General features: G+C 32.6%; 1 protein-coding gene across 1 annotated transcript; it reads right to left on the minus strand.

Annotated features, from left to right (window-relative positions):
• Window positions 1-1,016: 1,016 nt before the first annotated feature.
• On the minus strand, window positions 1,017-21,393 carry LOC123664955 (cytosolic non-specific dipeptidase). The gene is made up of 9 exons (XM_045599323.1): window positions 20,996-21,393; window positions 20,716-20,913; window positions 20,170-20,431; window positions 14,419-14,566; window positions 13,496-13,596; window positions 10,828-10,958; window positions 10,073-10,195; window positions 3,228-3,386; window positions 1,017-1,500 (listed from the first exon to the last, which is right to left on the minus strand). Exons 1-9 carry the CDS (start codon window positions 21,260-21,262, stop codon window positions 1,450-1,452), a joined length of 1,440 nt encoding a protein of 479 aa, XP_045455279.1. The 5' UTR covers window positions 21,263-21,393; the 3' UTR covers window positions 1,017-1,449.
• Window positions 21,394-21,599: the final 206 nt, after the last annotated feature.

A 21,599-nucleotide genomic window follows, 5' to 3' on the forward strand; every position in this document is an offset into this window, starting at 1 on the left:
CCAACAAGAGACTTTTTCACCGAGAATAGAAAATACTGTGTACCTAATAAATACATTCTATCTCATTCTTTCCTATACATTTGTGTTTGTTTCCATATAGTGACCCATTTTCATTTCCTCAAGTTTCAAATCACGATTTTAAAGAAGATTCACTTAAAAATTAATTTTAAGATAAAAACATAATAACTTGTGTCATAATGTCTGGACATTTGTATAGCTATGAGCAAACTCTGTTTATAGTGACGATAAATAATTCTGAAAGATTGTCCTTCTGTGTTTATTTTAATATGTCCTCCCGTTTTTGGAACGAAGTTCCTTACGGCAGGCTTGACATTTGGCTGGGCGAGCGAACTGAAAAAAAATGTGATACTAACACCGTAAGAAAAATATATAACGGAAGTGACGTAATATCAGTCACACGACTATATAACGTTTGTAAAACTAAAATATTACTAGTAAACTTTTTTTAAATTATTTATGTAATTTTATACTGTCTACAAAAATAAATAAAGCCATACGTTTTTTTATTTCACTTTTTTATTTTTTTATCGTTTGAATTATTATTATTATTATTTTGTTTGATTTATTTCATTTTACGGTATTTGTTATTTTCTAAAATACTAAATTTCCTAAATACTTTTATCTACTTAATTGAAAACCAATAAAGAAAATTAAAAAAAAATTCAAGAACTATAAAATATATATAAAATTCAACATTTTTTTTTTCAAATTGTGTTGCTTCTATACTATCCGAAGGAACTTCGTTCCTACCTGGAGTCCCATGACACCACATAATTTTTATTTCAGCTTGAGTGTCTAAAACTATACTAACGTGTGGCTTCCAAGAATTTGATCGATCTTGACGCTAAACTAATAGTGTGAAGTGGGTGATTTTAAACATTCAGACAAAGAAAACAATGGATATCAAATATTTTGTGTTTTGATTTATCCGGTAAATGAAAACTATTATGTAGCTTGTGAACATAGCGTTAGGTAGGTATAAATTAAAAGCGATCCTAAATTAACAAACTTTTATTATGCGAAAAAATTATATAAAAATACAAGCTTTGGAACCTAGCAAAGCAAAAATTACAAAAATATTATGCAAATAATATGAAACTTATACAAGTATAACTAACATAAAGTATAAGTTTTTTTAACAATGTTTTAAAAATGCATTTATAATATTTTTTAATTATTATATTTCAGATTTAAATGAAAATATTGTATTTACTTTTAAATGTTTAGATGTATTATGCTTCATAAATTATAAGGCACGTAGCATGTCATAAACGAATACATATTGTACTTAGTGCGGAATGTCAGTAACATTTAAAACTTTCAGGTTACATGTAAATCTGATAATAAAACAATACAACAATGATCGTAAAATATAAACGTATCCACTCTCTGGATCCAATACAAAATTATTTACGTCGACTTCTTGTTTCACTTAGGAAGTTTTCCAACTTCATACAAGTAGGCAGCGAAAAGTTTAATCTGAAAATAAAAATGTATACATTAACATAACAATATTTATAAATACTACTAAAATATACTCCAAGTAGAAAGTGCTCTGATGATGGGTATATATATACATATATATATCAACCCGGTTGTACATTATATGACATTGAAATGTCGAAATTGATAATATTGAATTGTTTGAAGTATCTTAAATAAGTACGATACGTATGATACGTACGTACGTTTGAACTAATTTATTTGGTTTTTTTTTTCAAATACTATAGCATCTTATAATCTTCAATTACTTATTACAGGAAACGCAAATGCGGAAAGTGTAAGCCATTTCCTACCATTAAAATCGACTAATGTTATCGTTGCATTAAAGCTTAATTTATACTAACATGATAAAGAGTACGAATTTCGTAAGGTAGTGTATATGTTCAATTTCCAACACGACACTTTCGTAACTGAACGGATCGTAAGACATGACATAAAACATTGGGAGTGAAATCGAGTAAAACAACGCTGAGTGTTACGCTTTACAGCGCTTTTAGCTTAGTAAGATGTAGGTGTAACAATATACCAGCATTTACTGTACGTATAGCAAGCGTAAACTTATGTTTTGATTTTAGAGTTTTATTGTTTTAAGTAATTATAGTTTTGATTATTTAAAAGAAAATTTAAAATTTTTAATTATCACAATAATCTGTTCAAGCTTCTCGACTTTGGAATTCTTTACCCTTGCATATTAGACGTGTACAATCGCTTTCTATTTTTAAAAAGGCTGTCAGTAAGCATTTTCTTGATATTCAACGTGAATAAAATTATATGTTTTGTATGTACGTATGTATGTATGTATTTATTTGTATATGTGTTTAAGTAAATATATTCAAACGGTTATGTCTCAATTTGTACACCTACCCGACACAATACCATCGCCTTTGCCCCTAGGTTGCCTGGAAGAGATCGCTTTTCAGCGATAAGGCCACCTTTGTACCTTATAATACTCTGTTACGTATTATTTCTGTATTGGTGTACAATAAAGTATTATCGTTTTTAAGTACACACAAAAAAGGTCATAGATTAGATTTTTTTTTATGTGTTACCCTCAAAAGTTTTTACAAGGTGTACCGATTATAGTGATTATTTATTTATTTAATCGTAAGCCGGTACTTGTCATTTATCTCCATTTGATCGAGATCTGACGTGTACTTTTGACTTATCTCTAATGATACGTATTTAATTATCTGTTTTACCGACTACCTACATCGTATTACTTGTCGATGTAATTGAAGGTGATAATATATATTTTTTTTTTCGTTAACGAGCAAACACAAAAGTTACCGTTGACGATGTTCTCATTCTATTAGTTGTCGATATAAATTGAAATCCTTTATTGTTTGAGAACAAATACGAGTCAGCCTGTACCATCCAACTGCTAGACATAAGTATCTTGCTCCGTGTAGAAAAAGGATAGAAACTTGATCCACCAGGCTGCTCTACTGCGAATTGGCGGACATATTCCCTACTGTGAGTAACAATCGCTATCACGTATATATGATTATAAGCGGGACCGACAACGTAACGTGCTCCGAGGCATAATCGGGAAATCCTTGTGGACAGATATCCGAATCGGAAAGAAATATTTGCGCAAATACAAATATCCATCCCGAGCGGTTTGATATACAAATATCAAACCCGCAAAACCGATTATTTAATTATAGGAACGGGTTTGAAGGGGTCACGGGGGTAGTACTCACGCCCTCGACGTAGTTGCGCACGTTGAGCTTCTCGTTCTGCGAGTGCGCCATGTCGTCGCCGGCGCCCATGGGCAGCAGCAGCACGTTGCGGCCGCTCGCCTGCTGCAGCGTGATCGTCACGGGGATGGAGCCGCCCTCGCGCGACATGTCCGGGTCCGTCTGGGCAACACGTTAGATGATCTAACTGAGGTCACGTACTTGGGACTCGAATACACTGTATAAAAAAAGTGTGTGCAATTCACACGCGGCAGAAAAAGTAGCCTACGAGAGATTTTATAATAATAAATAAATACTGTGACTCGCTGATTTTATTTTGTACATTTATGTGTTTGTTCCTTTATCGTGACGCATTTTAAATACCATTTTTTAAATGTTTATTAGAAGCAGTAACTAGCAGCAGCAGCGTTTATTTATAAATATATAAATATCTCTGATGCACACACGGTTGTCTAATTTATGTTTTACATATCTTTTTAGATTATTATAATAGTAGTTTATGCAACTGTCATATAATGAAGGGTATTAAAACACGAGTGTGAGTTTATGAAACGAGCGCAGCGAGTTTCATAATAGTAACGAGTGTTTTAATACCCGTGTTATATGCAGTTGCATACACTACTTTATCTTCACTAATGCAATTAATCAAACAACAAGAGTAAAAGCTGACAATAGTTTATTTATAATAATTGTTCAAATTTTGGATGGTACAATTTTGAAAGTTAATGTTAATTATTGATCCAGCAGCTGTAGCGGTCGCGGGGCAAGCAGCAGAGCTCGTAGACGGAGTCGGAATAAGTTATTATATTCTTTTTCATATAATTTTCTAGATTTTTCTGGCAAAAGATTGTGAGTTAATTTTGTTGCCAATTCTAGAATATCCGGAGGCGTACAAATATCATCGTCGCTATCCATTTTTAACTTTTAATTTATTAAATTAAATTCACGCGTACGTGTATTGTCACAGTGATTTTGCCGCCATTAAAATCTAACCAACGAGAGCGCAGCTGCGCACATGCGCGCGATGTTATAATGAGATTTTACGATATCGATGTGGATATTATACCATCATGTGAAATTGCTTAAATTGAGTGTTTTGTTGTCTGCGCTATAACAGTAGTAATTATAAGTCAAGTATTGGAAACATAAGTAGAATGTTACAACATTAGTGTAGATAAAAATATTTTATTTCATAAAATGTTAAAAATTTGTAGTTCAAATTCTTCTTTTTTTATTCTATTATTCTTTAATAGAAAGTCAAGTGATGTCGAACATTTTATCATTACACGGAATACTCACATGCAAGCAAAAAGGATGTTAGATTAATAGTATTACGCCCAGTTTCCGAAAGGCTGATTAACGCAGAAATTAACAAATCATCTGTCAAATCTCTTGTTAAGCATGAAATGAGTTGCTAAAAGCAAGGTTAAACTACTTAATTTGTTCATACTGTATAAATACTCGGACAACTACTCGGTGTATATCGGCGAATTAACTAAAGGAAAACAATTATTTTCTACGTAAAACTACATTTTGTTTCTTTATAGGTATATAAAACATATTTATTATCAAGTGTTATAAATGTAATATATGTTTTTTTCTTATAAAAGTCTACATTTTGGTCTTGTTAAACTAAAATTTTTTGTTCTTTGTTGTAGGTTATACAGATGTCTATTATTATTACCAAGGAGATACTGGTCAAAGTTCAATAATAAATGAAAACACTTCTGTGCGGTCATCTCTATTATTGACATATTTTAATTGTTAAGTTTTTATTAGTAAAAATATATAAATAATAGTAAATTTAAAAGAAAAGGTTATAAAAATAATTTGTTTAATTTTCAGTGATAAATTTTCATTATTCAGTGATATTTATAGGAACTATTAAAAAAATACTTATAATCACTTTACAAAATATTTTTTATTTTTTATTTAATAACTATAATTTAAAACATGCTATTATAATTTATAATTACTTTATAATATTTTCATACTACTTCTGTTTATTTTTTTTTCTGGATCTAATAACTAATGTTTTGTTTTTAATCAGTCTATATTCTGTTAATTTAATTTTTTCTTCTAAAGATGCAATCTTCATCTTATTTGCATATTTTTTTTAGTAATAAATAAATAAATATCTTATAATATACACACACGATCGTCTGTTCCTATGGTAAGCAACTTAAAGCTTGTATTGTATTTAGGTAACAGCCAACTGTTATAGCTATTTTTTTTTTTGATAAATATATATAGAAATAATAGATATAATAATATATAAATACAAATATTACACCCAGACTCAGACGGGACTCGAACCCGCAACCCACAGAACAGAAAGCAGGGCCACTACAAATTGCGCCAACGGGCTAGTCAGTTTTTTGTTTTTAGGAACTATTTTCTTTTTTGTATCTTCCTTAGATGTTTATATGATACTTTATTAGATGTATCAGTATTATCAGATGTATTAAATAACATCACAACGAACAGTTTCTGTAGGTTTTGATACATCACAAATATATAAAATAATATTTAATTACAATGTCACATGACCACATGTTACAAACCGAATGTCAAATAAAACAAATCGAGGACTAGCCAATTTTGCTGTGAATGACGTTTCAGCAACTTAAATCGATTTGACAGCCGTGTTAAATCTAACAGCCGCTTAGTAGACCTACACTTTGACAAACGTTTCAGAAACCAGGCGTTACTATTTCATTTTATGAGGAGCCTTAGATTGATATTTACTTTTTTGTCTCAGTGCGATCAGTGTGCTAAATGAAGTAAGTGTTCAAGCAAATGGTAAGGAGCCTATAGGACAAGAACCCTACAACAGAAGTTTAAGCCTATGATTTGCTATAAAATTATAAAAAAATTATTTTTTGTGTAACTCTTTGTAAATAAATAAAAAATAATATAAAAATTACAATTTTTCGTGCGTTGACATTTCACAAGTACTAACTTTTTGTACAGGAAAATATAATTGATGTTTTTACTAATTTTCTTGAATTTTCTTCATATTCTTTTAACTTTTAAACCGTCCTTGGTAGCTCCTTACCAGTACAAATATTGCAAAACCAAAAGAAGCCAAATCGGTCGAGACGTTCTGAAAGTTAGTACGAGTAACAAACGTCATTTCATTTTTATATATAGTCATTAAAATGTAATATATTAAAATGTAATATGATATGGACATCTTTATCGCCTAAGGGTATAAAAAATAGCCTTGACACGAGATTTTATATATTAGATATTACATATTATTTACATACATACACAAAAATAACATCTTATAATATAATAACATCTTATACATTTTTGTTATTTTAATATTATACTACCTGACTCAGCCACGCGTTATTATGGCTCAGTATTTATAATAGATTGAATAATTTTTTTACTAATAATATTTTATTCATCTATAGAAATACGGCGCCATCTACCGGATATCTGTGCAACTTGCGATAAATATACACTAAAGTCGTATAATAAACGTTGCATTTGCAATAACAAATATTGAGATCAATAACCGAGATAAAAACTACCCTATCTCCCAAGTTGGACTAAATTACGAATGCTTATAAAATTTGATAAAAATTGGTTCAGTAGTTTCGGAGTTTATAGCAAACATACATCGTGACAGGAAATCTTTATATATATATATATATACATCCAGATACATTTTTGGCGTCAAGCACAAACTGCGTTATTACGACGTCCCTCAGTTATGCTTACATTTTATATGTTTTTTCTGCGAATGTTGCTTATTTTTTTCATTTTAAATTCCGTGGGTTATATCAATTTCTTTAAATTTCTTTTTTGAGAATATTCTGCTTACAGTTGTGCCCAACCATTTATGAACCCCTTTCATGATACTTATGTTATTGCTTCCTCCATATATCCATATAGCCTCACTTAATGCACCGATTATTTAGCGTCCTATATAAGTAATGATGAAATGAGTGAGAAGTAAGCTGAAATGCGTCGTTGCCAGTTTTCTAGTAGGTGTGATCTATCGTTAACTTAAGAAATAATTCTATTACGCTCGTTGAAATTTTAACATGTAACGGTCATAGGAACACCTCCAATTTTTCATCTTATAATAGCTCTCTTATTGAGTTGCAACATATATTTTATTTAGTCTTTTAACATTTTAATTATTGACGACGTAGCACATCATCAGAATAATAATATAATAAATAATTATTTATCGTTATGTCCATTTGTTATAAGTATTCTTTGCCGGTTCGTAGATTATGTCCACTTTCCTGCGAACCGTCAAAGAATAATAATAAATAATGTTCCCTTATCCTGCCACGGATACTTTCTGTACATTGAAGATATTTAAAAAAAGTGATACGGTCTATGAATACAGGTTACTGAATCGAACATTTTTTTTATATGTTTGTATGTGTCGTTGTGTCTTCATCACGCCAAAACAGCTAAACGGATTTCAAGTAATTTTAGAACATGGGTAACTGGGCATCCAAGAATACGAGGATATTATTATTTCTTCGTCGCTGACGAATCTTATAGGTTAATTAAGTTTTATAGCCACAAATAGTTGTGCTGCCTGCTTTTACAAACAACATATTATTATCATTTTCAATATAAAAATGTCTCACGGCTAAAATATTTTTATACAGACTAAATAGTCTAACTACTTAACTCTATTTCACTAGAATGATTTACCTAAGTCGTCGTCTGGCAAATTTAAACGTCGTCAAACAATATTTACTTATAAAATATAAAGTATATCTTTTAAGTAGGTTTCTAATTTTTTTTTAAGTGGATAACAATAGTTTATTAAACATTATATTTACAATTCACAACTTAAGAACTAAATATTTACAGATAGTTTTGGTATAAATCATGTCCGCGTGGAATCGTGTCAAGAATGCTGACAGCATTTTCTCGTTGAATCGCTATGCCGATTCTTTGGGCAAAAAAATGCACTAGCCCTCTTGTCACCAGTGGAGGCAATAAGGCGAAGAGTTATCTCATTTAAAAAAAGATTTAGCACTGCTACTCCAAGGTCCAAGTGTTTCGACTGCAAATGGCACAAAGATGTAATTTGTAATTAATGACGAATACTTGTGCCGTTTAATCGTTTCAGCTTTTTCCGCTGTGGCTCCCGCTTTTAAGGCTGTTTCCCTGACATGAGAAGGAGCAAGTGTGTCAACGCAGGTTGCGTCCCACAAAAGCGCCCGTCCCCTTTCCCAGGGAACCAACGTCAATCCATCAGGTCTCTTGCCATCATTGCGACTAATTCCAGTAGGCTCGATAAGAGCAGGAACGTCGATGGTGGCAAGAGCTTTTTTATGGTATCGTTTAGGGAACCGTGGCGGGAAAACCTACCTGAACTCTTGTTACAGGAAAGGCCGTGTAGTCCGAAAGAATCGACCTCTTTTCCGCACGGAGATCTGTGTTCAAAGCACAGTGGAGCTCCCAACCGGAGACCGAGAGCAATTCTAAAACTTTCATTGTCTAAAAGTGTCCCAAAGTTTTTTGACGGCATTGCGTGTAGCCTGGATTGGGTCAAAAGCCAGAACAGCTGCAAAAAAACTTCGTATCCTTAATAACAGTATGCGTCAAACTAACGTCCGTATATGTGTTACGTATTGCGTAGCCCTTACCTTATATACGGACGTCGTAAATCTGTATACCTACTATTCGAACCACTACATATTCGACGTCCATGACCAAACCGTCACTAAACAAAAAACACAAATTTTCAGTAGGGGCGCTCAGTAACCAAATAAAAAATCATTGCAAAAATGTATTAAATGTAACAGAACCTTTGTTTTTTCAGATTCAAAGACTGCTACCCAGCCTGGCTTCCATATTCATGCAAAAGAGTATAGATAATGTATATATATCTAATATATAAAATTCTCGTGTCGCGGTGTTTGTAGTTAAACTCCTCCGAAACGGCTTGACCGATTCTCATGAAATTTTTTGTGCATATTGGGTAGGTATGAGAATCGAACAACATCTATTTTTCATCCCCCTAAATGTTAAGGGTAGTCCACCCCTAAATTTAATTTTTAATTTTTAGATAAATTATTTTATTTTTTATTTTATTATGATTTGGCGTTGAAAAATACATACAACCCTATGTTTTCACCCTTCTACCACCAACCCCTATTTTAAAATAGCGTTTAGCGGCAAGACAACGTTTGCCGGGTCAGCTAGTTAACTTATAGAACTTATAGAACTTTTTTATTTTTATGACAAAATAGTGTCACTTTTCCGTTTAATATGTAAATTCAATTCGTAAATTCGTTAAAGCCTCACTTTTTCCTTTTAAGTGTACTTTTATTTTATTTTACTACTTAAGCAGTATTTTGCAACCGAGCGTCAAATAAGCAGCGACACGTGCGTAGCAACTGTTTTTAAATGATTTGTTTTGACTTAATTGAATATTTCAAAACCTTCAAATACAGTCAGTTTGGCAACGTCGCAATAGGACGTCAAATAATCGGTTGTATCGGAAGAGTTTTAGCAGAGTATACGCTCTGTCGATATACGCGCTAGACTAGCGCTGCACCGTTGGTGCGGAATTTCGCGGAAGTTTTAGTTATACAAATGCAAATGTCTCAACGATTTTTTGGCTTCCGGCGATTTTTGTTGTACAGGTAGCTAGAGCCAAGAGGACTAATGGGACATCGATTAAAAAAGTGGCGTCCGATATGCGGACGTCTAAAGGAGGTGGACGCCAGTTTAGATGCATTTCGGCCCATGTGGGACGCCTAATTATTAGCAGGATGTATATATATATATATATATATATATATATATATATATATATATATATATATAATTTATTATTGGTACGTTTATGTCACCTGGTAGATGAGCTTAGTAGCTCGGGCGGCGGCCTGGTAGTGCGGGTGGTCGGGGTTCTCCGTCCACGCGCGCCCGCTCTGAGCCGTGATGCGCATCTTGTTGGGCGAGCCGCGCTCCGCCCACTGGAACAACGCTTACTTTACTTATATATACTTTTTTGAGGCAAATCACAGCAGGAAATATACTGCTCAATATCTGAAGCAGCCTGATTGTAGTACTTACTTGAGGTACTTTACAGAAAATCACAGCTAAATAATACTGCAGTCAAGTAGTGTTGTGTTCCTGTGGTGAGTGAGGTTAGTAGAGCACCTGGGGAAAGTCGGTGTTAGGTCGGCAACGCGCTTGCGATGCTTCTGGTGGTAACCGCTTACGATCATGTGGGTCGTACGACTGTTTGCCGACCTAGTCGTTTGAAAAATATAAACGGTCACTACAGATGAGTCACCCGTAAAATTGGCCTCGCCGAAATATCGGGTGTTTCAAAATGACAATTGTGGTAAATTCTGTAGTTTCCGTAATTAGCTACATAGTTACTTTAGACAGGATTTATTTGTAGCAGAGTTATATTTAGACTAGGTTTTTTTTGCTTAAGTTATAAGAGTAAAATGAAAACATTAAAACTATAAATTACAACTAAAATCTACTGTTTGATAACAAACAGACAATTAACATATTGAAATATTGTTGAATGTATGAAATTAGCGGAATACCCAAATTTTGTTTATTTTTAAGGAAATTAATGGGAAAGTTTAACCTTTTTGTTAATGTAGGCGAACACAAGCTGCTCAACCTCTTCAGGCTCCTGGTTTGGCACAATACGAATAGAGAATTTGCCGATTACTTTTCCTGGAATTACTGTTTTTGCTCCGGGCTGGAAAGCGGCTCCTAGAATAGTGAGATAATAAACGCTTTACACTCAACGAATCCCCCCAGTAGGATTTTCTCCTTGTGCTGGGGGGTCCGGAAAGACATACAATACACAAACACAACGCCCAGACCACGACTAACATCTATATGGTGGATATAAATATCTGTCGTGAGCGGGAATCGAACTCGCGACCGCTGGCGCAACAGCCAGTGCGTTAACCGTATAATAATATATAATATAATGTAATAACCGTATCGATAAAAAAACCTTATTTATAACAAACTTTAGTGAAACATATACAAATAGAAAAAAATATGCCGTTACTTCTATGAATGTTTACTAAATAAACAAAATGATGACAAAATGATGAAACATGACAATGTAACTTACAACAATTGATAACACTACATATATTGTCCAAGTTATATTTCCACTACCCACAATTATAACAATCACTACTTATATTATTCATTAATCAGTTCAGATTATATTATTCATTAGATCACAATAATTTAGTAAGACAATTTTTTGTAAGACGACGCATTGGCGCTACAGTCACTTATGGAACACATCCCTGCTTATGGGAAAACATATTTATAGGTCATACGGGTGTTTGTCTTTTTTTCTACCGTTAAAATATAGCGATGACGTAACATTCTCTTGATTATTATTTTTTTGAAATTGGCATAGTAGGCTTTGATTCTTCTATTACAAATAAACAAAAAATCAAATCTTTTATCTTTATAATATTATTATCTATATATATATATATATATATATATATATATATATATATATATATATATATATATAAGCCAAAAATATAGTTTTTAGAATTTTTGTCTGTTTGTCTTTTTGTCTGTATGTATGTCCAGGATAAACTCAAAAAGTACTGCACGGACTTACTTCAAATTTGGCACGAATATTATTAAGAAGTCGGGTCAACATATAAGCTACATAATATCACGCTATCACCTACGGGGAACGAGCAGTGAACCTTTATTTCTTCAACGCATTCTGTAACAACGTGTAATCTAACGACGCATAATTGAATGTTGTTATTATGTTAATAACCATGCTGTAAGCTAGCTTCACACTATAAATAAAGATATTCTGTAGTATATTTAGTATCAGCGTTGCACCCGTGCGAAGCCGGGGCGGGTCGCTAGTCATTTTATAAGTTTCAACATAAAACAAACTACATAATTGTGTTTGCTCGCAAACGAAAAAAAAACCGACTTCAATTACATCGACCAGTAATACAACGTAGATCGACGAAAAAATAGTCAAGCAACTACGCGTTATTAAAGATTACTCAAAAAGTAGTTATCAGATCTCAATAAAATTTATATGTGACCACATGATAAACATCAGCTTTCGATTAAATTAAAAATTATCAAAATCGGTACACCCAGTAAAAAGTTATTACGGATTTTCGAGAGTTTCCCGCGATTCCTCTGAGATCCCATCATCAGATCCTAGTTTCCTTATCACGGTACCAAACTAGGGATATCCCCTTTCCAACAAAAAAAGAATTATCAAAATCGGTACATTCAGTAGAAAGTTATGCGGTATAATACAACGTAGGTCGACGAAAAAAAGCGTCAAGTAAAAACACATTATTAGATATAACTCGAAAAGTAGTTGTTAGATCTCAAATAAATTTAAATGGGACCAATTGGCACACACCACCTTTCGATTAAAACAAAATTCGTCGAAATCGGTCCACACGGGCAAAAGTTCTGATGTAACATACATAAAAAAAAAAAAAAAAAAATACAGTCGAATTGAGAACCTCCTCCTTTTTTGGAAGTCGGTTAAAAATATCACTAGTCATATTCATTATTAAATTCAATAGAATTGACCTTGTAGTGTGAGTGACTTGTTATCATACTGTCTCGATGGGTCGTTGGCCTCGACTAACAGCCGTTAAAACATCAATAGAACTGTATATAATATGTAAAGTAATGATGGCGAGAATTAGAAAGTGTAAATTATTATTTTATTGGAAATGATATCATTATACCAGCCTATTATTTGTTTCATCCATATTATGCTCAGAGAACTGCAAGAAATGTATAAGAGTACCACGAAAAACAAATCACGTTTTAAAAAATATTTTTTACAAAAACAAACGGAATTAACTGAGTGACTCTCTGTACCCAGATAAACCCGCTAGGTTTTCGTAGTATTTAAATTGCAAAGTATAATGTATTTGTTATGTATTGGCCAATAAATTGAAAAAAAAAAAAACTAGGACTCAGTAATGTTTATATACAAATTTGCCTTCATTAGACTATTCAATCTTTAATTTTCGCCCCTAATGACCTCTTAAATTCGACAGCTTACACAAAATAATGTTCATTTGGTTAAATTGTTTAATATGTTTTACTGCACTTACTATTTAAAATTATGTGATGGTTACAAAAAGAATTTTAAGAATGAAATAAGTATTTATATAAAGGTTTAGAGTTAAATTATAAGAATTAATATTTATGTAACTATTTTTTTTTTGTTTTCTTCATTATTATAGTTAGAAATATTTATTTCATACCTTCAATACCATGCAGAGAGAGACTAGGGAAACGCCAGCGGTGCATAAGAAGTTGTTCCTTTACGCCATTATGTGCTAGTTTATGAGCCTGGATCGAATTCCTGAAAATCATTCGAAATTAATATTATTTTTGTAACATTCATACTACAGTGCATTCAACGAAAGGAGATACCAGACGTAAACAAACCAAACATCAAGTCATTCGCCTATGCAGGATTTTGTAACCTTTTTTACTTAAACAAATTTTTAAATGTAAAATAAATTTATATTTGATAATTACTATGTAAAAAGTATTAATAAATATTTACACAATACACACGCGGTCGTCTCTTCTTCTTCTTCTATTTTTTTTTTCGATAAACATACTTATAAATAATACACACACACACACACACACACATATATATATATTACACCCAGACTCGGAACCCACAACCCCCGAAGCAGAAAGCAGGGTCACTATAAACTGTGCTAACGGGCTAGTCATCAGTATTAAATCTTATATAATTATATTATCTAAACGAACAATTAGTTATTCTTGAATGTATATTTATTAATTCTATGTATCGCTTCAGGACACGGGATGAAATAAAAATAAATAACTACAAAATCAAAAGGCCGTCCAAATGTTTTCAAACCCATCTATAGTCTCACTTGACCTTGCCCGTCTCTAGCCGAGAGCCGTGCAGCAGATAGTAAACAAACAAGGTAAAAAGAGATAGAGAAACTTACATACGAAAGTATTATTTGCATTATGATACCATATCTGGTGATTAGGTAATTTATGTTTATTATCAAACAGATAACTTGTTTTTAATTGTACAGAAACAAAACATTAATGATAAAAAAAACTATACATTTATCATTCTTAGTGACTATCATAATATCTAATATAATACCCAAGAGAAAAGCTATCACCACACCTGTAAGCCTCTGGATCAAAGTCGATCGAGTCGTACAGTTTCTTTTCACTTTCAGTCAGAGGGGCAACAGACTTATAGATATCTGTGATAAGTATCTTTCCATCTTTGTCCACCAGTGTGTCCATTAAATAAATCAAATCTGACATTGCTAAAAATTTGAAAAAACAAAATGGTAAGGTATTTGTATGCCACTTTTATTTTTTTATTCAATATTTTATTTTGAAAGACAGTCACCAATAGTGAACATTTAAAATACATAAGAAAAAAACTTAACAAAAACACCTAACAAATCTTATATATAAAATTTTCATGTCACAATGTTAGTTACCATAATCCTCCGAAACGGCTGGACTGATTTTTATAAAATTTTGTGTGCATATCGGGTAGGTCTGAGAATTGGCCAACATTTATTTTTCATACCCCTAAGTTATAAGAGGAGGAGAGGATTAGGGGGTTAATAACATGTATGGCAAAACAATGTTTGTGGGGTTAGCTAGTAAATATATAAGTTAGCTCTACCAACAAATATTATATTAATAGTGAAAGAAATACTTTATCATTTTACTACTTTTATATTCTACACTATGCTATGCATAAATAAAAATTAATATGATAATGTTTTTATTTTGACTTAAATGGAGGGAAACTCCTTCTTTAAAAGGAGGAAAACTCCAAATGAATGATAAAAATAATATTTCTTTATCATTTGTAAATGTCCTACTGGTAAGACAAGGTGAGGTGACATTTTTTGGAAGGGGAGACTAACTAAAAATTAATTTTCTTATAGTAACAAACATTTATTTACTTTAAATATATTCGTTGTTTGACTTGAGATATATAGGGTTTTGTTATTTTTTTATTTTATTTATTTATTTATTTATTAAACTTTATTGCACACACAAAAAAGAAGATACATTTTAGAACGATTTGATACAAAAACAAATAATGTATGCAAAGGCGGCCTTATCGCTTAAAGCGATCTCTTCCAGGCAACCTTTAATAAAAGTAGTATAAGAAAAATATGTCGGTAGTAGTGCGCAATCAACAACGCAAGTTTAGCACATATAATTAAATTAATTGCAATACATTTAAACGGTATATATCTACATAAACATATAAACACATATGTAAACACATACACACTATATTTATACAAACATACAAATAAAAACAATATACCAATAGAAACATATACATAATTAAAACTATGTAAGAGTTAAGTAGTATTTGTGCAAACGATTCTTAAAAATATTTATAGACTCTGCTTGACGGATGTTATTGGGTAGGGAATTCCAAAGTTTGATCACTTTAGTAGTGAAGGAGTTACCATAAGCATTAGAGCGACAAAGAGGTACCACAAGCAAGTTATTACTACGGGAACGCAAGTGACATTCAGTGTCATGTCCTAAAAAACTAAACCTTTCCTTAAGATAAGGGGGTGTGTGAGGGTGATAAAGGATATTGAACAATAAAGAAAGAGCATGCACATTTCGCTGTCTAATTGGCAGCCAACCCAACTGTTGACGATATTGATATAGATGGTCAAATTTGCGCAACCCGAATATAAAGCGAATACATATGTTTTGTAATCGTTCCAATTTGTTTAACAGTTGTTCAGATAAATCGATATAAACAATGTCAGCGTAATCTAATAAGGGTAGCAGTAAGGAATTAGTCAAGGCAACTTTGGTTTTAAAGGGGAGAAAGTTCTTCCAACGTTTTAGCGAACCTATTGTTGCAAAGACCTTTCGACTCACCTCGGCAACTTGAGGCACCCAGGTAAGAGTGTTGTCAATTAATAACCCCAGATCTTTAACAACAGGAAGAGGTGAAAGAGCAACGGAATCGAATAGGATGGTAGGTAAGTCGAGTGAATTAATTTTGGAAAGCTGATATGAGTTGCAAATAATAGTCACTTGAGATTTATTTGGGTTAATCAGTAAACCGTATGAATGACACCACGTAACGATTTTATTTAATTCAGTATTTAGAGTAGTGATAGCGTTAGCGATATCAACAATAGGTGTAGTAACATATAGTTGCAAATCATCAGCGTAAAAGTGATGTTTTATAGTGAGGAGTGAAGACAAAGAATTGATAAATATAGAAAAGAGCATGGGTGACAGAACTCCTCCCTGAGGGACCCCGCAGGAAAGAGTACAATAAGCAGAACGTTTATTGCCAAAGCTAACGCACTGTTGCCGTTCATATAAGTAGGCCTGAAACCATTTGGCAGCACATGGAGCAATATTTAGAGTCCGTAGAATTGCAATAAGTAAATCATGGTCAACGTTGTTGAAGGCATTGCTAAAGTCAAGAAGTGCAACAATCGCCACCTGTTTACTGTCCATTGCAAATCGGATATCATCGCAAATTTTTATAAGAGCCATGACTGTGCTGTGTCCAGTCCTAAACCCAGATTGAAAAGGGCTTAATAAATTATTAGTACGCAAGTATAGATTAAGCTGAGAATAGACAATACGTTCAAGAACTTTTGATAGAAAAGGTAATATAGAAATTGGTCGAAAGCTGGTACCAGACGAAGAAGGAGATTTCGGAATAGGGACAATCAAGGCTTTACGCCAGGCACTGGGAAAAGTACAAGAAGAAAGAGAGAAGTTAAAAATATGGCAAACCACAGGTAAGATAAATTCGAGCGATAAAAGAATCATTTTCCTGCTTATACCGTCATTGCCAACAGCTTCCGTTCTAATTGCATTAATTTGTTTCTTAACCTCCAGCGGAGAGATGTCGTTAAATTTAAAGGAAGCATGCTCCGGAATTGGTAGAGAGCTAAGGTAGTTTAGAGTTGATAGTTTGGCTTGTGTATCAATCTTAGTAGTGTGTGAAAAATTTCTGTTAAGAGCATCAATATCAAGGTGTTCACTGATACAACCCTTCTGCCGCCCAAAGCCGAGTGTCTTTAGAAACTTCCACGTTTGACGAGGGTTATTGTTTTGGAGGGAAGAGTGTATAAATTCACGCTGTGCATTACGGCAAACTCTACTGCAGAAGTTACGCAATTTTTTGTATTTTAATAGATTGTTATCAGTAGGGTTAACCTTATATTTAAACTTAGCAGCGTTGCGTCTAGCCATTAATGTTCTTATCTCTTGAGTAAGCCAAGGAGCTGGGAGATGCTTAAGTTTTAAAGGTCTTAAAGGAGCATGTTTATCAAATAACTCCATGAGATAGTTGTTAAATATTCTTAACTTATCTTCTATGGTCTCAGCAGTGTAAATAGTACCCCAATCAATTATATTTAGGTCTTGCAGGAAACTTGTGTTATCGAAATTACCGAAATTACGTCGCAAAACTATTGTGGGTTTCTCTTTAGGTTGACGAATTTTATAAGACAAAAACACAAGATCGTGGTATGAAAAACCTTCGGCTGGCAGTTGTCCATATGTTCCAACGTGATTCAAGGAGGAAACCAACATCAAATCCAGTAAAGAGGGAGTACAGTTAGGAAAAAAATGTGTAGCGTTAGTTGCAAGTAAATTAAGATTAGCACCACTAACAATATTTTTAGGGCGTTTAGAACGTATATCATTTTTGATAAGACACGTATTAAAATCACCCATAATAATAGTATGATCAAACAGAGGTACATATTGTTCAAGAAGGGTTTCAAAGCTTTCGAAATAATCTATATGCATAGATGGATTGTAAAAAACTCCAAGTAAAAGTTTCAGCTGACCAAATAAAACTTCAATAAAAATGTGTTCAGCAGTTTCTGAGTATTGTGCAGGTGATTTATGCAGTATAGTAAATGGGATATTACTACGGAGATATATGGCTACTCCACCGCCACCCTTCCCGACCCGGTCATTACGAATTAAATAGAAACCAGGTAAGCAGTAGGACGTGGAAGGTAAGCAAGGTTTAAGGAATGTCTCAGAAATAAGTACAGCGTGAATGTTTTTACTTTCGAAAGATGTCAGTAGGTCAGAAAAATGAGCAGGGATGCTTTGAGCGTTTATATGTACAACATTAAAGTTTTTTGGATAAGCTGAGAATGTCGTGTGAAGAGTCTGGTTGAGTGGCAGACAAGTACTATGAAAACTGTCATTAGAGGAAACAGAATCCGTCGAAATAGCGTCGTCCGATACTTCAACTTTTATTTGGTTGATATCATTTTAAATTACAAAAAAAAAACAAAGAAAAAAAACTAAATAACTTCTCTATATTAGATAACGGAATGTATTTAAAATATAAACAATCTTCATGTAACATTGCAGGGATAATTTTTTTTATTTATGTTTTTGTATATTAATAATGAACCATTGTTTTAACTGTGTAAATAATGTTTATGAAATCTCTTGGAACTTAGAATTATTTATCTATACATATAATATCTATACATATAATAAAATGGTAGGAAAGTCAAAACTGTAAATTGAATATTTTTTTAAAGAATACTTGGGGTGTGATCTACAAGCGATACCAAAGCCAAAAATATAGTTTTTAGAATTTTTGTCTGTTTGTCTGTTTGTCTGTTTGTATGTCCGGGATAAACTCAAAAAATCAAATAAAAATATTCGTGCCAAATTTGAAGTAAATCCATGCAGTACGGATTTACTTCAAATTTGGCACAAATATTATTAAAATGTCGGGTCAACATATAGGCTACATATTATGTACGTGTAAAACAAAACGTAAAAAATGTAAAACGTGTAATCTAACGACGCATTTGAATGTTGTTCCTATTATGTTAATAACCATGTCATAAGCTAGCTTCACACTATAAATATAGACATTCTGTAGTATATTTAGTATCAGCATTGCACCCGTGCGAAGCCGGGGCGGATCGTTAGTATTAAATATTTGTAATTTAAGAGTGAATGCTTACGAGATGTTATTCAAAACTATTTGTAATACATTGCAATAAAAACATACTTATTGAATTAAAATAGCATATTTTGTAATTTATTGCACTTTATAACACTTTTATCAATATTTTTATATGGCTACATTTTGTTAATAGAATGCAAATGTTGATCAATGAATTTGTTTTCGTAACTCACAGATAATCATCTAAATATGAATTTTACCAAATGATTTAACATTACTACTGTATAATACTATTGATAAATATAACAATGTTACTTGTTCTGTTATCATCATACATTAGGTTTTTATACTATCAGTTTAAATTTATATAGATAACAATGAATTGTTGGAAAATTATGAAGCCATTTGGCTTACTTTTTTAACCGACGTCAAAAAAGGAAGGAGGTTACTAACATTTAAATATATATATTATTAAACTTTACGTTATATTATTTAACTTTACATTAACATTAAATATATATACTTTTTTTTGGATGTTTGGGGATAAATTCGTTGTTTATCAACCGATTTTGATAATTCTTTTTTTGTTGGAGAGATATCCCAAGTGTGGTATCTACTATGATAAGGAAACCAAGATTTTTATGATGGAATCCCGAGAAATCGAGAGAAACTCTCGAAAATCGAAGTAAAGACTAGTGAGTTTGTTATTATTTTTTTTTTTTTGTCTACTTACGTTGTACCACTTTTCGGTGTAATTGAAGTCGGTGTTTTTTCGTTTGTGAACAAACACAATTATTAAACTTATATAAAATATATCCTCCTAGCTCACAAGTAGAGATGTATAGTAAACATGAATAATAGAATTTAAATACAAATAGTTACGAGTCTCAGATCCACATAATTTTAAAACAAAAAATTTATTATAAATATATATATTATAAATAATTAATACTATACCTTCATGAACAGTGCCACCATACACGCCACTGTGGAGGTCCATTTTAGCACATTCAACTTCAAGAAAATAGTAGCTGATGCCCCTTAATCCGTATGTAATACATGGTTTTGTTGTTCCCAACCAATAGTTATCAGATATGCAGACATAGTCCACTGTGTCAAAGAAACCCTCTGGTTTTAATTTCTGCATCAGCAATTCATCTAATCCTTCCGATCCAGATTCTTCCATGCATTCAAATATGAATTTTAAGTTAACTGGCAGCTGTTGATAAATAAACTATATAATTTTTACACAGTGGTCATATTTTATTCTGTATGTTAGTACATATTGTACTAACTCCTATGCGATTTACTATTTTAACAACACCGTTTATCCTACTACATGAGTTGCAGCATGACATTTTTATGGCCTACAATCTGTTCAAAAAAGTTTGCTTTCTTACAAAATGGGTTTTCTTAAAGTTTATCTACTAGATCCTGAGATTAGCATATTTAAATTAAAAACCACTATAATTTTTTTTCATACAAAACAGATTTTGCACATACCTCCTCACCAATACCTTTGTATGCATTAATAGCATGCAACCAGCCTAATACTGGTCCCTTGTCATCAGTGGATCCTCGTCCATAAAGCTTATTATCTCTTTCGACCAGCTCAAACGGCTCCGAATCCCAACCATCCGATTTAAGAGCTGGCTGAACATCCAAATGTCCATATACGCAAATTGTGTTCTTCTTAGGATCCTACAAAAAGGTGAGTCAGTTATAGCATAATTTAATCTAACGGCTATGTCGACTTTTGATTGGGTATAAATTATAAACATACGTTTCCTAGACTGCCGACAAGTACGGGAGGTAGCTGAATCTCTTTACCGTCTATCGTCTGGGAACCAACGTCTCTGAGCTCCGTTGAAGCACCAACTTCCTTTAATTTATCCTGCATCCAATGTGCCATACGTATACAGTCATCACGGTATTTAGGATCGCTCGACACTGATGGAATTGCTACAGCGTCTTTTAAGAGAGCCTTATACGATTCCACGTTCTGATCAACGAATCTAAAAATTTGAGGCAACATTTTTTCTGCTGCCATTTTCTTAGGCACTTGTTTTTGAGTGACTGAATATGCTCTATAAAAGGGGCGGAATTTATTACAAGTCGATGGCAGTACTATCGCCGGTAAACTGGACCCATAGCAAACACGTAAGCCTTTTGTAATTATAGACATTTCAAGTTTCAAATACAATTTGACATATGACAGTTATGAACTTGACAGTTGACATTTTTATATTTTAAAATTAATTTAAGCTCTGATTCCTAGTTATTTGCGCTTACTTACTTTAGTAAAAACTTTAATAGCTCCCGTAAAGTACTAATACGTGCAGCCGCAATTCTTAATGACTATTTTAACCTAAATCAATACATATAAT

The sequence above is a fragment of the Melitaea cinxia genome, chromosome 2 (assembly GCF_905220565.1).
Source record: "Melitaea cinxia chromosome 2, ilMelCinx1.1, whole genome shotgun sequence".
NCBI lineage: Eukaryota > Metazoa > Arthropoda > Insecta > Lepidoptera > Nymphalidae > Melitaea > Melitaea cinxia.

Bases quoted from the DNA above. Each gene is read 5' to 3' on its own strand.
- LOC123664955 (XM_045599323.1), bottom strand. From the start codon at position 21,262: ATGGCAGCAGAAAAAATGTTGCCTCAAATTTTTAGATTCGTTGATCAG. The intron at 20,914-20,995 runs GTATGTTTATAA...ACCTTTTTGTAG, and splicing joins TTGTCGGCAGTCTAGGAAAC to GATCCTAAGAAGAACACAAT. The intron at 13,597-14,418 runs GTGTGGTGATAG...AATGATTTTCAG, and splicing joins TTTGATCCAGAGGCTTACAG to GAATTCGATCCAGGCTCATA.